The sequence below is a fragment of the Camelina sativa genome, chromosome 15 (assembly GCF_000633955.1).
Source record: "Camelina sativa cultivar DH55 chromosome 15, Cs, whole genome shotgun sequence".
NCBI classification, from domain to species: Eukaryota; Viridiplantae; Streptophyta; class Magnoliopsida; order Brassicales; family Brassicaceae; genus Camelina; species Camelina sativa.
In genome coordinates this window covers 377320-389684 of record NC_025699.1, presented here as the reverse complement: position 1 = coordinate 389684, position 12365 = coordinate 377320, and the positions used below count along the sequence as shown (strand labels likewise).

The window sequence follows — 12365 nt, the reverse complement described above, 5'->3', positions numbered from 1 at the left end:
TATGGAAGGAAGCCGTTAATAGTGAGATCAACTCCATTATGCAAAATCATACATGGGAGATAGTTGAACTACCTGAAGGGTTTAAACCACTAGGGTGTAAATGGATCTTCAGAACAAAATTAAAAACCGATGGCTCTATTGATAAGTACAAAGCTAGACTTGTGGTGCAAGGATTCCGACAAAAAGAAGGTCTGGATTTCTTTGACACCTATTCTCCTGTAACGAGAATAACGTCAATCAGAATGCTAATCGGGATTACAGCGTTAAGAGACCTGGAAATCCATCAAATGGATGTAAAAACCGCCTTTCTAAATGGTGATTTAGAAGAGGAAATTTATATGAAACAACCCGAAGGGTTTGTTGCTCCAGGACAAGAAAATAAAGTCTGTAGACTGGTGAAGTCGTTGTATGGACTTAAACAAGCTCCAAAACAATGGCATGAAAAATTTGACAATGTAATGATGTCAAATGGTTTCAAGATAAATGAATGTGATAAGTGCATATACATTAAAACTACTCCTAGTGGGTATGTTTTGTTATGTTTGTACGTTGATGACATGCTCATCATTGGTAGCAATAAAAACATAATCCAACAAACAAAAAATATGCTTCATGGTCAATTTGACATGAAAGATATGGGTTTAGCAGATGTCATTCTAGGGTTTAAAATCACTAGAACCGCTGACGGAATTATTCTATCACACGCACATTATGCTGAAAAGATACTTGAGCGGTTTAAAAACTACTCAAAAGGAAAAGCAAAAACTCCTGTAGATCATGAACTTCACTTGACCAAAAACACGGGTGAAGCGGTGTCACAGATAGAGTATGCTAGGGTGATCGGAAGTCTCATGTACTTATCAAATTGTACAAGACCCGATCTCGCACACGCAGTCAACTTTCTAAGTCGTTACACCAGTATTCCAGGTCATAAACACTGGCAAGCCATAAGAAGAGTATTAAATTACATAAGATACACAAAAACTTATGGGCTGCACTATGGTAAAGAACCAGCAGTTTTAGAAGGGTACAGTGACGCCAATTGGATAGCTGATTCCAAAAACTCAAAATCCACAAGTGGATATGTCTTTACTTTAGGAGGTGCAGCAGTATCATGGAAATCTGCGAAACAGACTCTAACGGCTGGATCAACCATGGAGTCGGAGTTTATAGCTTTAGATAAAGCCGCAGAAGAAGCAGACTGGCTTCGTAATTTTTTGGAAGATATTCCGATGTGGGAAAAACCTGTGCCGGCATTACGTGTACACTGCGATAGCCAATCGGCTATTGCCCGAGCACACAATACTCACTACAATGGCAAGAACCGTCATATTAGAAGACGTCATAAGACCATTAGAAACTTGATCACTACTGGTGTAATTACAGTAGACTACATAAATACAGTTTTTAATCTTGCGGACCCCTTTACTAAAGGGCTAGCTAGAGATCAAGTTGTAAAATCATCAAGAGGAATGGGTCTAAAGCCTACAATCTAAGAGGATGTTTGATGGAAACCCCACCTAAATGACTGGAGATCCCAAGAATTAGGTTCAAAGGGAAAACTAAATCAAACAAAATCAATCTGGAGTACTGTATGACTAATAGTCACAGCCCAGTTCCTAAGATGAAAAACAGTACTTCCTGTGTCTTTAAAGGTTAAGCAATGCTTTTAATGATCAAGTCCATAAGCTTTGATATATCAGTGGAGCATTTCCTAAAGGAAAACTTCTTAAAACAAACGCTAATGGCGAATCACCTAGTGAGTGTGAAATCAGGCCGTTTCTAGGAGAATAAAATGTAAGGCTATATTCTCCAACTTCACTCATGAAATCCAGGCATGTTCATGGCCAAAACGAACACAATAGAGAACTTGGTTCTTCGAGAAAAAGAAGCTGGGTTATACCTGTTGTCTCGGTTTACATAAATATCCGGGTGGTTCAAGACATCATGTTCACCTCCTGGCCAGTAAATCCGACAGATATTAACAATGAGTAGTTCAAGGCTGAAAAATGCTACTATCTCAGACACAGTTATTTTTCGCATACACTCTTGAAAGTCGAGTCTGTCTAGTCAGTCTAGTCTTTTATCTTTTATTTTTTATTGAGCCAGTAAAATCTTTCTATGTTTAGGGTAAATTCTATTCATGTGGGGGATTGTTGGAACTACACTTTTGACAACATGGCTTTAGCCAACTTTCCGGTGACTTTTCTGGTGACGTTCGTCATCGGAATGACCAGTTTAAGGACTCTTTGGATTCCTTGTAATGAGCACTATAATATAGTATAGTTACTTGTCAAAAGCGAAGTTATAATGAATGAGAAATTAATCTCCAAAGTGGTTAGCTTGAAAGCTTATAACTAGTATTATGGGATGAGGAAATTACGTTGCATGGACCGGACTTGGTTTAATATTTTGGAGTAAATTTATTTGCAACTTATATTACATTTCATGTTACGTATGTTGCTTATAATATTCAAAATTTTTATTTGCAAAGTCAAATCGAGTTTGTTGTGTTTAAAACAAACAAAGTCGAAGCCTTATCAACTCAAACGGAAGAATAAGTCGCTCCGGAGATCTCGCCAACGTGTGAGACTTCGATCGCATCTCTCCACTCCTCAACGTCCCGAGATATCAGTCCACGAGCCCAGATTTTGTGGAGAGCATCTCGTCCTCCTCTCCATATAAATACATAGCTCTCTCGTTTCATTATCTTCACGCTTGCGGAGAAGAAAAACACTCTGAAACAAAATCCAACTCTCTCTCACTCCTCTTTCTCTCACTACAAAAACGTAAGTGTTATCGTTAAGAGTGTATCATTTGCGCCAACGTTCGTTTGAGTCCGTAGTCAAGTGTTGTGACACGGTCTCGTCTCGGTTGTATCCTGGGATCCATGTACTCACTAAACCGCCACACTGCGGGAGCTATTGTGGGTTAAGGAAAGAGATCGTATCTCGCCTCCGAGAATCTACTTCTACTCCTTTCTTCTATCGTTTTACATAGGTGTTATAATCGTTATCTCATATTTGGATTTTCGCGGTCCTACAGTCTCAACAGGTGAGCGGCGCTCTCTAGTCGCCACCATTGAAACGCCTCTCTTTTCTCTCTCTCTGTTTCTCTGAACTTGTTTTTTTGGGTGACGAAGAAGAAGAGTGATGATGAGAGAGAGTATTTATAAGAGAACACTTAATCAAAATCAGATTATGGGCCGAAAAAATAACTAGCGAAGCCCATCTAATAAACATTAAAAAGGAAAAATTATAACCCAAATTAAGATCTCAGTTTAAAATTGGTTTATAGAGAAATAGAAGAGAGAACACAGAAGATGAGAAAACTCAGTTCTACAATCATAAAAATAAGCCAAACAGTATATATATCACACATTGAGGGAACGAAACATTCTGTGTGAAAATTATTATTGAAGGAGAAGAAGAATACAAGAGGAGAGAGAGATCTTCTCTAGATCTTGGATTGTCTTGCAATCTTGAACCACTCGGTATGGAAAGATCCTTCCACATCAGTCCTTTCATATGTATGAGCTCCAAAGTAATCTCTCTGCGCTTGGACAAGATTTGCAGGCAACCTCTCCCTCCTGTAAGAATCAAAGTAGGCGAGACTCGCAGACATACCCGGCGTGCTGATACCTGAGTTGATAGCTAAGCATACAACTCTTCTCCAAGCGGACTGTCTCTCGATGATCTCTTTCGCAAACTCAGGGTCGACCAATAGGTTAGCCAGCTCTGCGTTCCTGTCATAAGCTTGCTTGATCCTGTCTAAAAAGATTGCTCTGATGATGCACCCTCCTTTCCAGATTCTAGCTAACTCACCTAGCTTCAATCCCCACCCCTTTTCCATGCTCTTGGCACGGATCAGGTTCATCCCTTGTGCGTAACTGCAGATTTTGGATGCGTAAAGAGCCTTCCTCACGTCATCGATGAGCTGTTTCTTGTCAACGGTTTGATCAGTCAAGATATCACCAAACCCACCTGCCTTGAAGACTTTAGCTGCTTCCACACGTTCATCTTTTAGCCCGCTGAGGAACCTAGCATCAAGTGAGGATTCAATGGTGGGAGCAGGAACAGATAGCTCAGCTGCTTGCTGCACAGTCCATTTTCCTGTACCTTTCATGCCGGTTTTGTCCAAAACCTTGTCAACCAAATGCCCATCTCCCTTATCGTCCTTGATCCCGAAAATGTCAGCTGTGATCTCAATCAAGAAACTCTCAAGCTCACCTTTGTTCCAGTCAGTGAAGACACTGTGAAGCTCCTCATTCGATAACTTACCAACAGACTTCAAGACGTCATAAGCTTCAGCGATCAGCTGCATATCACCGTACTCAATCCCATTATGGACCATTTTGACAAAGTTTCCAGACCCGCCTTTACCAATGTAAGTCACACAGGGACCACTATCCCTAACCTGAGCAGCAACCTTGAGAACAATATCTTCAATATACTTGTAAGCTTCAAAAGAGCCTCCAGGCATCATAGATGGGCCATTACGAGCACCTTCTTCACCACCAGAAACTCCCATTCCAAGGTAAAGGAAACCGTTCTCAGCCACAGCTTTTTCTCTCCTGTCAGTGTTCTCATACCATTCATTACCACCATCCACAATGCAATCACCCTTTTCCAAATAAGCAGAGAGGGTCTTGATGGTCTGGTCAACAGGTGCACCAGCCTTAACAAGCATGATGATAACACGAGGCTTCTGAATCGATTTGACAAAAGACTCAGGGTCATGGAAACCGTAAAGAGGAAGGTTGCCTTCCTTTTTGGCACGTTCGACGGTCTCATCAACTTTGGAAGTTGTTCTGTTGTAGACAGAGATTGGGAAGCCTTTCTCAGCAATGTTGAGAGCTAAGTTCTGACCCATCACAGCTAGTCCAGCTAGACCTATTCTTGTAGGTTGAACAGCCATGATTTCTTCTCTCTCTGCCAAAATTAATAAACACCTTTTACAAATCTCAAATCTAAGAATCTATGTTAATTTTGATCTTCAACATCTTAGAACACAGGAATCAATAAATCTAACATATGACAAATCTGATATTTGTTACGATCGATCGTAAGCATACACTAACAACATCCCAAGAGCCAAAGAGTCGAATTACCCTTTAGAACCAAAATAGCGATCTAAACAACATAATAACAATGAGGATTTTCAATTAAAATACTAGATCGTGACACCAATATTGCTGGATTATACAAAAAAAAAAAAGTGTTTTTTTTCGAAATATTCGTAGAGTACATCATTAATATCGAAAAGCGATTGGAGATATCAGATGGCAAAAACAAAAATTGATTGGGAAAAACGAGAAAGTGAGTATGATCGGAGAAACAAACCTGCTTTAACTTTTTCGTCAGAGATGGATTTTGAGATTTGTCCAAGAAAACAAAAATAAAGAGGAAAAGATCTGAGGAAGCAGAAGAAGGAAGGGTAAGTAAAAAGGGATTGTTGAGATGAGTGATGGTTTTGTTTTTGCATCAGATTGATATATAGCAAATGAACGGTCTGATTCGCACCACCACTAAGTAAAGTACTAATAATTAATATTATTCCCTTTCTCGTTTTTAAAGTATTGTCAAAATTGGCCACTCTGCGTTAGGTAAGAAAAGGGTTGGGTTGGTGACTTGGTGGTGGTGTGTAGAGATAGTCGTTCGTTTTCTATTGGATCTTCTTCACATTTACACACATAAAAACTATGGAATGTTTTATTCTTCTGTTCTCATTCCCTTTTGATTTACAACTCATATAATATAACTCTTGTTTTGAATGTATTTACAAACCATTTCTGGAGAAATAATTCTCAATCGGTTCGCTTTTTACATCATTCTGTTTGTCAAGTATTATTACACATGGCAATTTAAACAGCGTTTGACATTAGAGCCAAGAAACAAATTCAGAAGCATGTTCACTCCAACAAAATCCTATTTCATCACCAAACCAATCCTTTGACATTATAACTCAACCGCCAAGTTTGAGCCACACACTTCTATGTTCAAACCTATATAATGTATATATATTATGAGCGAGAACATTCTAGAAAGGGAAGAATAAACCTTTTAGGAGGACATATTTGAATGATTCTTGATGATTCTTAGTATGAAATAAAGACAACAAAGACAGACATTGTAGCTTGGAGTTGGAGAACATATTGCTGTGATGATGAGTTTACATAATTTAAATAAAGAGACCAAAGCTATGACAAAAAAAAAAAAGAACAAGCAAAATACTTTGTAACCCTATATAAAAGATAAACGTATCAGTTAAAGAATTTCCCTGAAAGACAGAAACAAATCGATCCGAGGTTTACCTCTTCTCCGTATTCTTTTTCCTCTCTCGGGTTTTGGTTTGGTTTTTTTTTTCCATCGCTCTCTTTAGAGACCAAAATTGCACATCTGCACAAACTCCATTTCGTTATCGACATATTTCGTCCAGAGAGACTTGTATTGGTTCATTGCAATGTCAAGCCATGGTTTCATGTTTCCATTGTAATGGATCACTGCTGCGTTTCTGATCTCGTCCATGCTCACTCCCGGGTTGTACCCTAACCCAAGCACATGCCATGATTTGTCCAATGATTTCGTCTTTGAATAGAATGTGATCAATCCCGGAGGGAGAGTTCCCAATTTCCATAGAGTTCTGTCTTCATTCTGCTCGGAAAAAAAAACAACAGGATGTAAGCGCACATCAGGAGCTTTGATATGTCTAAGTTACTAAGAAAGAACCATACATTATACCATTAACTTACCAAGTTCTGCCAGTAATGGTATTGATCGGTGCATTTCTCGCGCCTCCAGGCATTGAGATCGAATATATTCATTCCAAAGGCCCAAGCACAAGCATTGGGATTAAAGCTCTCTTTGATCAAAGGATGAGTGAAGTTTAAGTATTGACCATAACGATGGAAAGAGCCAAAGCATGTCTCAACAGCTCCATTCACCTTGCCATCCAAGTTGATTTTCCATAAACCAGTCACGTCTTTCTGCACCACAACATCATCGTCCAAGAACAAAATCTTATTCAGCTTCGGATACATCTCTGGTAAGTAAAACCTGAGATGGTTCAACATCGAGAGATATTTCGGGTTCTTGAACTTGAGGTTATGTGAATCCTTAGTTGCGTTCTCAGCTTGATTCTCGAAGTAAAACTTCTGCAACTTGGCAGACTCAAGCTGCCTCAAGACAGGTGCATATGAAGAGTTCAAGAACTTGAAGTCCTCCACGGATTTGATCTCAATATGAGCACCACGGTCTAAAGGACGCATCTTGAACCAGACCTTCATGGCTGCAAGATTCATTCGATCGGTCACCACATGGAAGACATGCTTCCATGGCTCCTCAGCATTCATCACAACAGATCTCACCACAACAGAGACAGCAATCACATTGTCAGAGAAAATCGCATAGTGGTAAAGAGTTGGATCCTCTGCAGCTGGATCAGGTGAAGCATCCTTGTACTTCTCAGGATTTGAGATCCTCTCTCCTACAAGCCTCATAGCCAAACAATGAAGACTTTTAGGAACAGACTTGGCTGAAATCAAGCTTGCAACAGCACCATTTTTCTTTGCTTTAGTCAACTGTTCTTGAACAGCAAAGATCGTATCTTTCAACTTCTGGATCTTAAGCTGTGTATCATAACTCTCTTTAGACTCAACGATCATCATCCTAGCTGTCTTCACCTTATCTTTCACTTCTTTCTCAAGCACTCTAAACGTATCCTCCTCAAGAGCATTGCCGTTGTCAGAGACAGAAGATTTCAAACCTGGCTTTGACTGCAAATCAGAGAAGTTGATAGCCAAATCTTCAAAGAGCTTAAGCTGCTTGGAAGCATCAAGCTTAAGCTTTCTAGCGTAAGCAGCATAAGCATTGACAAGTGTGAGATGATCAGTGGCTTGCTTGTGTATCAGATCCAACCTCGTTTTCAATGGATCCGATTGTAAAGCCAAAAACGTCCTCTGCATATATGCGTTTCCCATACTCGGCAATGTCTAAAACAACAAATACGAAGAAGAAGCTCAGATTAAGATTCAAAAGAACCGATTCATTGCAAAATCAGATCAAAAAAGCATATTAAATCAAGGAGCTAAAGAGATAGGGAGATGCGTACATGATCCTGAGGAGGTTGATGACGAGAAGAGTTGAGAACGACGGAGAAAGTGGCGAGGAAGAGGAAAGAGAACAAAGCGGAGATAAAGATCCGGTAAGAGAAGAAACTACGAAGTCCGGTAGATTGGCCGGATCCGACACCGCCTCGGCCTCCACGGAAGGCCACCGCCATTTATAAACCGATACACTTCACGTCAGTTGTTTTCCAGATCGGGAAATTTTCGATTCGTCGGTGAGGTTCTTCTTTGCTTTTTGTCCCAGAGACACAGATGACTGAGTTAACACAACCTCTGGAGTGTGACGGATAGATCTCAAACATTTAATTTTAGTGAAGAAAAAAACACGTTAATATATATAATCATATAATCTTACTAAAATATGAAATAAACTAATTTAGTGCAGTGGTAACTAACTTATAATTAATTACAAAAATTATGTAATGGAGAGAGGATGGTGACGACGACTGACGCGACGAGTGAGGAGACCACAGCTTTCCGCGTCGGTGCGATGCGATCAAATGATCAATTGACAAATCAAAAACGTTTTTTAATTTCACATTCACACCTTTTATTTTCATTTATTTTATATATCACACCCCTTAATTCTCTCTTTTTCTTATTAGTTGGGCTTTAGTATAACAGGCTGATATTTGGGCCATATGACATATGAGGCCTAATTCAATTATACGACAAACGGCATGTAGTTCTCATAAACAAAAAACATCACGATGTTCAGTGTTTTTCCCAATAAAAAGAGTAAGTATCACAGACAACAAGAGTCTCCGACTTGTTTAAACAAAAGAGATGCGAACCTGTTTCAACATTTTGTCGGGTTGACAAGAGACTATATACAGTACAGTCATATACAGATTACAGCTGATTTGTTCTCTAAATCATATAGGGGAAAACCAAAAAAACTAACAATCAAATCAGACATATAGCATAACATACCAGTGCGACAGGGCGCGCGTAGACATTATATTACTTTTACAAACTCCATCGAATCTGTAAGAAACGCTGGAGTCCTGCTGCAACAACACTGAGAGAACAAGTAAGCATCGCAGAGGTGTATAATCGAAGCCATTACAAAAGGGTAACTTTATAGTACTGATCTATCCAGATCAATGACTACAACTTTGAAGAAGATTAACTTCAGAACAAACACTTGGAACATTATGGGTTCCAAGTTTAACATGATTTATTTCACAAAATAGGAATATTTACATTTACAACATGAACAACAGATACTTCACTATCACATTCACGGTAAGTGCTTACCATAAAAATAAAGTGGTTTAAGGATCTTGCCTGGCTAATTAACATGAACAACAGATACTTCAAATTCAATTAACTATAGGTAAGTTCCTTGGCAAACCGGAATCGCTCCTTTGTGAGCTCTTATGCCTTTCATACTCAAGATCATCAGTAGGCAACTCATACCGACAAACAGGGCAAGTATTCCTTATCCCTAACCAAGGCATAATACAGTCTCCATGATATAAATGACTACAAGGAAGCCTCCTCACTTTCTCCTCCACTACAATTTCATCTTTACACACCGCACAAACAATGTTCCCCTTGCTTAATTCTTCCACTGTAAGTTCCACAACTGGAAGATCCTCAATAACACTTTTAGCTGCTGGAGGATTTCCCCAGATTCCAGTCTCGTTATCAAACATTTGCCCAAGAATAGCATCAGCATCATAATGTCCACTATGGTTTTCATCATCATATTCATCCAAACTAGCTAGATACAGGTAATAACTCGGATCTATATCATCAGGGTTTATCAAGATTCCTTCAGCTTGTTCTATATAATTAACAACATTGTTAACAGTTAACAAAACCTGCCAGTCCAGTTCATGCTCTTCTTCATCATCATCCCTTGATAGTGAAGACAATTCATCTTCCCCTTCTTCTTCTTCTTCTTCTTCTTCTTCTTCTTCAGGTCTACCAAACTCCCTAACCGTCCAGTTAATTGCGTTCTGCACTTCCTCCCATTCTTCATCAGCCAAGACAGTTTCCTCTCCGAAGACATCATCCCACACAGGAGGGAGACCCGTACCAACCTCGACCCGACCCGAATCATTTGCTCTATTCCCACTATCCTCTGAGGTATAACCAAACACGTCATCTTCATAATCGGAATCGGAATCCGAATCGATACCGGTCACTCGAAGCCCTTGCTCACCCGGTTGCTGATCCGACACGGATCCTGAACCGGATCCAGATACACATATAGATCCCAAAACTATCTCATCTTCGTCTTCCTTGGGGTCATAAAATCCCCAAATATTGAAATCACCGGAGGTCAGCCCTTCCGATTCCAAGTACTCAGACGTGTCAACCTCGGAAGAAGACTCTCGATCGAAGAAATCGATGGGACATATGTACGGATCGGGTTCTGAATCCGAGTAAGAGCCTGATCCAGAATCTGAAATTGGTCCTGAGAATGGGAAATAAGGATTGCAATTGATGTCCCTGTCGTCGAACGGAGAGTAACAAACGAGCAAACTCGCAGCCTCCGGTATGAAAATCGAATCGTCTACGGGTACACCGTCGCCTTCCGCCTCTTCTTCAAGGTTGATTGCGGGACCGGGCTTCGTCGTCGACGCCATTGTTGTGTTTCAGAGAAAAAAAAGTACAAAAAAAAAAAAAAAATTGCAGAGGGAAAATCGTATGCATTCGTACACAAAGGATATAATATAATGACACGTAATGAAAAAGTTAACGCCGTTGCCGGGGATCGAACCCGGGTCACCAGCGTGACAGGCGGGAATACTTACCACTATACTACAACGACTTTGTTGACTCTGTATTTTTGGCCTAAGTATATACCAGAGAACTAATAAATAGATAGATACTCGATTGTCAAAGAAAAACAATAGATAGATACTCTGGATTGGATAGTATGGGCCGACAAAATATTTGTACCCTATTAATTATATGGGCCGACAAAATATTATTAGTTTGGGCCTAAATATACAAAAGAACTAATAACCATTAAGATTGTCCAGAAAATTAAGGCAAAAATAATTTTTACAAAAAGATATACGTTTTCTTCAATCTCCTAATATTAGTAGGATGAGCTTGATGTTTGTTTCGTATCAGGACTTTGTGATATAAAAGCAATTCATGACTTGCCTCTAAAATCATGATAATAAATTAATATTTTGCATTTTGCTGCAGTAAAAATAAAGGGAATATATAATGTTTACAAAAAAAAATGTATAACATTAAATCTTATGTATATATTATATTTTACAAAGGATTAATCATCTAATTTACAAAATAAAAAGTTTTAAGTAATTTGTAACTAACTATATATGTGTACTATGTGTACACTTTGTTTAGATGAATTTTGGTAATACAAAGCTCACATAGTTTACTTAAATTTAATATATTTAATATATTGTACTTATATTAACCAAATATATGTATATATATATATATATATTCATGTATTTTATATTGATCATTTTAAAAAACATATCTCCAAATTAATTAAATTTAACAAAAGAATAATTTGTAACTAGCTATATATGTGTACACTTTGTTTAGATGAATTTTGGTAATACAAAGCCCACATAGTTTACTTATATTTAATATATTTAGTCCATTACGCATATAAGTACTTGTATTAACAAAAAAATATATATTCATGTATTTTATATTGATATTTTAAAAAACATATCTCAAAATTAATTACTTGCACAATATTTATATGTATTTATTTTTTTAATACATTAATAGCATTTACTCATTATTTTATTCTTTTTAAAACTGAACAAGATTAGTTAGGTCAAGCAATAAGAGTAACCAATGGCCTTGAGACGGTCTAGAGGAAACTGGGCGCTAAAAAATGCAACCTCAGCAGCAAAGTCCGCGAGGTGACATAGAAGTCGGCTACCAATCTCGTAATATCTTGAGTACCTCTGTTTACGAGTCTGGATTCCGCGGCACCTGACTCTAAGAATCCGGTGTTCTCCATCGTTTCTTGTGAACAAAGAAACATTCCTCGTTTCTTCACTGTATATTGTGCTGAGAGAGAAGTTAAATTTTCTCGTAACGCAACGACTGGTTCGGGGAAGTTCATTAGGTCGACATTGATGGAGACTTCTAATGGTGATAATGAGGCCAAAATACACTCGTAATGCACATTGCTCTACTTTTTTTTTCTTCCTCTGTTCTTGATTTTTTTTTTCTTTGTTAATGAAGCAAAACAAATTGTTAAAGGAACGAAGAAGAAGCCAAAAAT

General features: G+C 38.5%; 3 protein-coding genes across 4 annotated transcripts; all 3 read right to left on the bottom strand.

Moving 5' to 3' along the window:
• LOC104744311 (6-phosphogluconate dehydrogenase, decarboxylating 3-like) lies at nucleotides 3242–5503 on the bottom strand. Its single transcript, XM_010465339.2, has 2 exons — nucleotides 5343–5503; nucleotides 3242–4931 (listed from the first exon to the last, which is right to left on the bottom strand). Exons 1-2 carry the CDS (start codon nucleotides 5482–5484, stop codon nucleotides 3457–3459), a joined length of 1617 nt encoding a protein of 538 aa, XP_010463641.1. The 5' UTR covers nucleotides 5485–5503; the 3' UTR covers nucleotides 3242–3456.
• On the bottom strand, nucleotides 5834–8463 carry LOC104744310 (probable galacturonosyltransferase 9). Of its 2 annotated transcripts, XR_760629.2 has the most exons (4): nucleotides 8110–8463; nucleotides 6752–7990; nucleotides 6314–6653; nucleotides 5834–6004 (listed from the first exon to the last, which is right to left on the bottom strand). XR_760629.2 is itself a non-coding variant. In XM_010465338.2 (3 exons), exons 1-3 carry the CDS (start codon nucleotides 8278–8280, stop codon nucleotides 6378–6380), a joined length of 1686 nt encoding a protein of 561 aa, XP_010463640.1. In that variant the 5' UTR covers nucleotides 8281–8463; the 3' UTR covers nucleotides 6082–6377. The 2 variants fall into 2 exon arrangements, 1 of the variants encoding a protein (XP_010463640.1); XM_010465338.2 differs by lacking the exon at nucleotides 5834–6004 and having other exon boundaries at nucleotides 6082–6653.
• LOC104744309 (E3 ubiquitin ligase BIG BROTHER-related-like) lies at nucleotides 9233–10802 on the bottom strand. The gene has a single exon (XM_010465337.2). The coding sequence runs from the start codon at nucleotides 10723–10725 to the stop codon at nucleotides 9451–9453; it is 1275 nt and encodes a 424-aa protein (XP_010463639.1). The 5' UTR covers nucleotides 10726–10802; the 3' UTR covers nucleotides 9233–9450.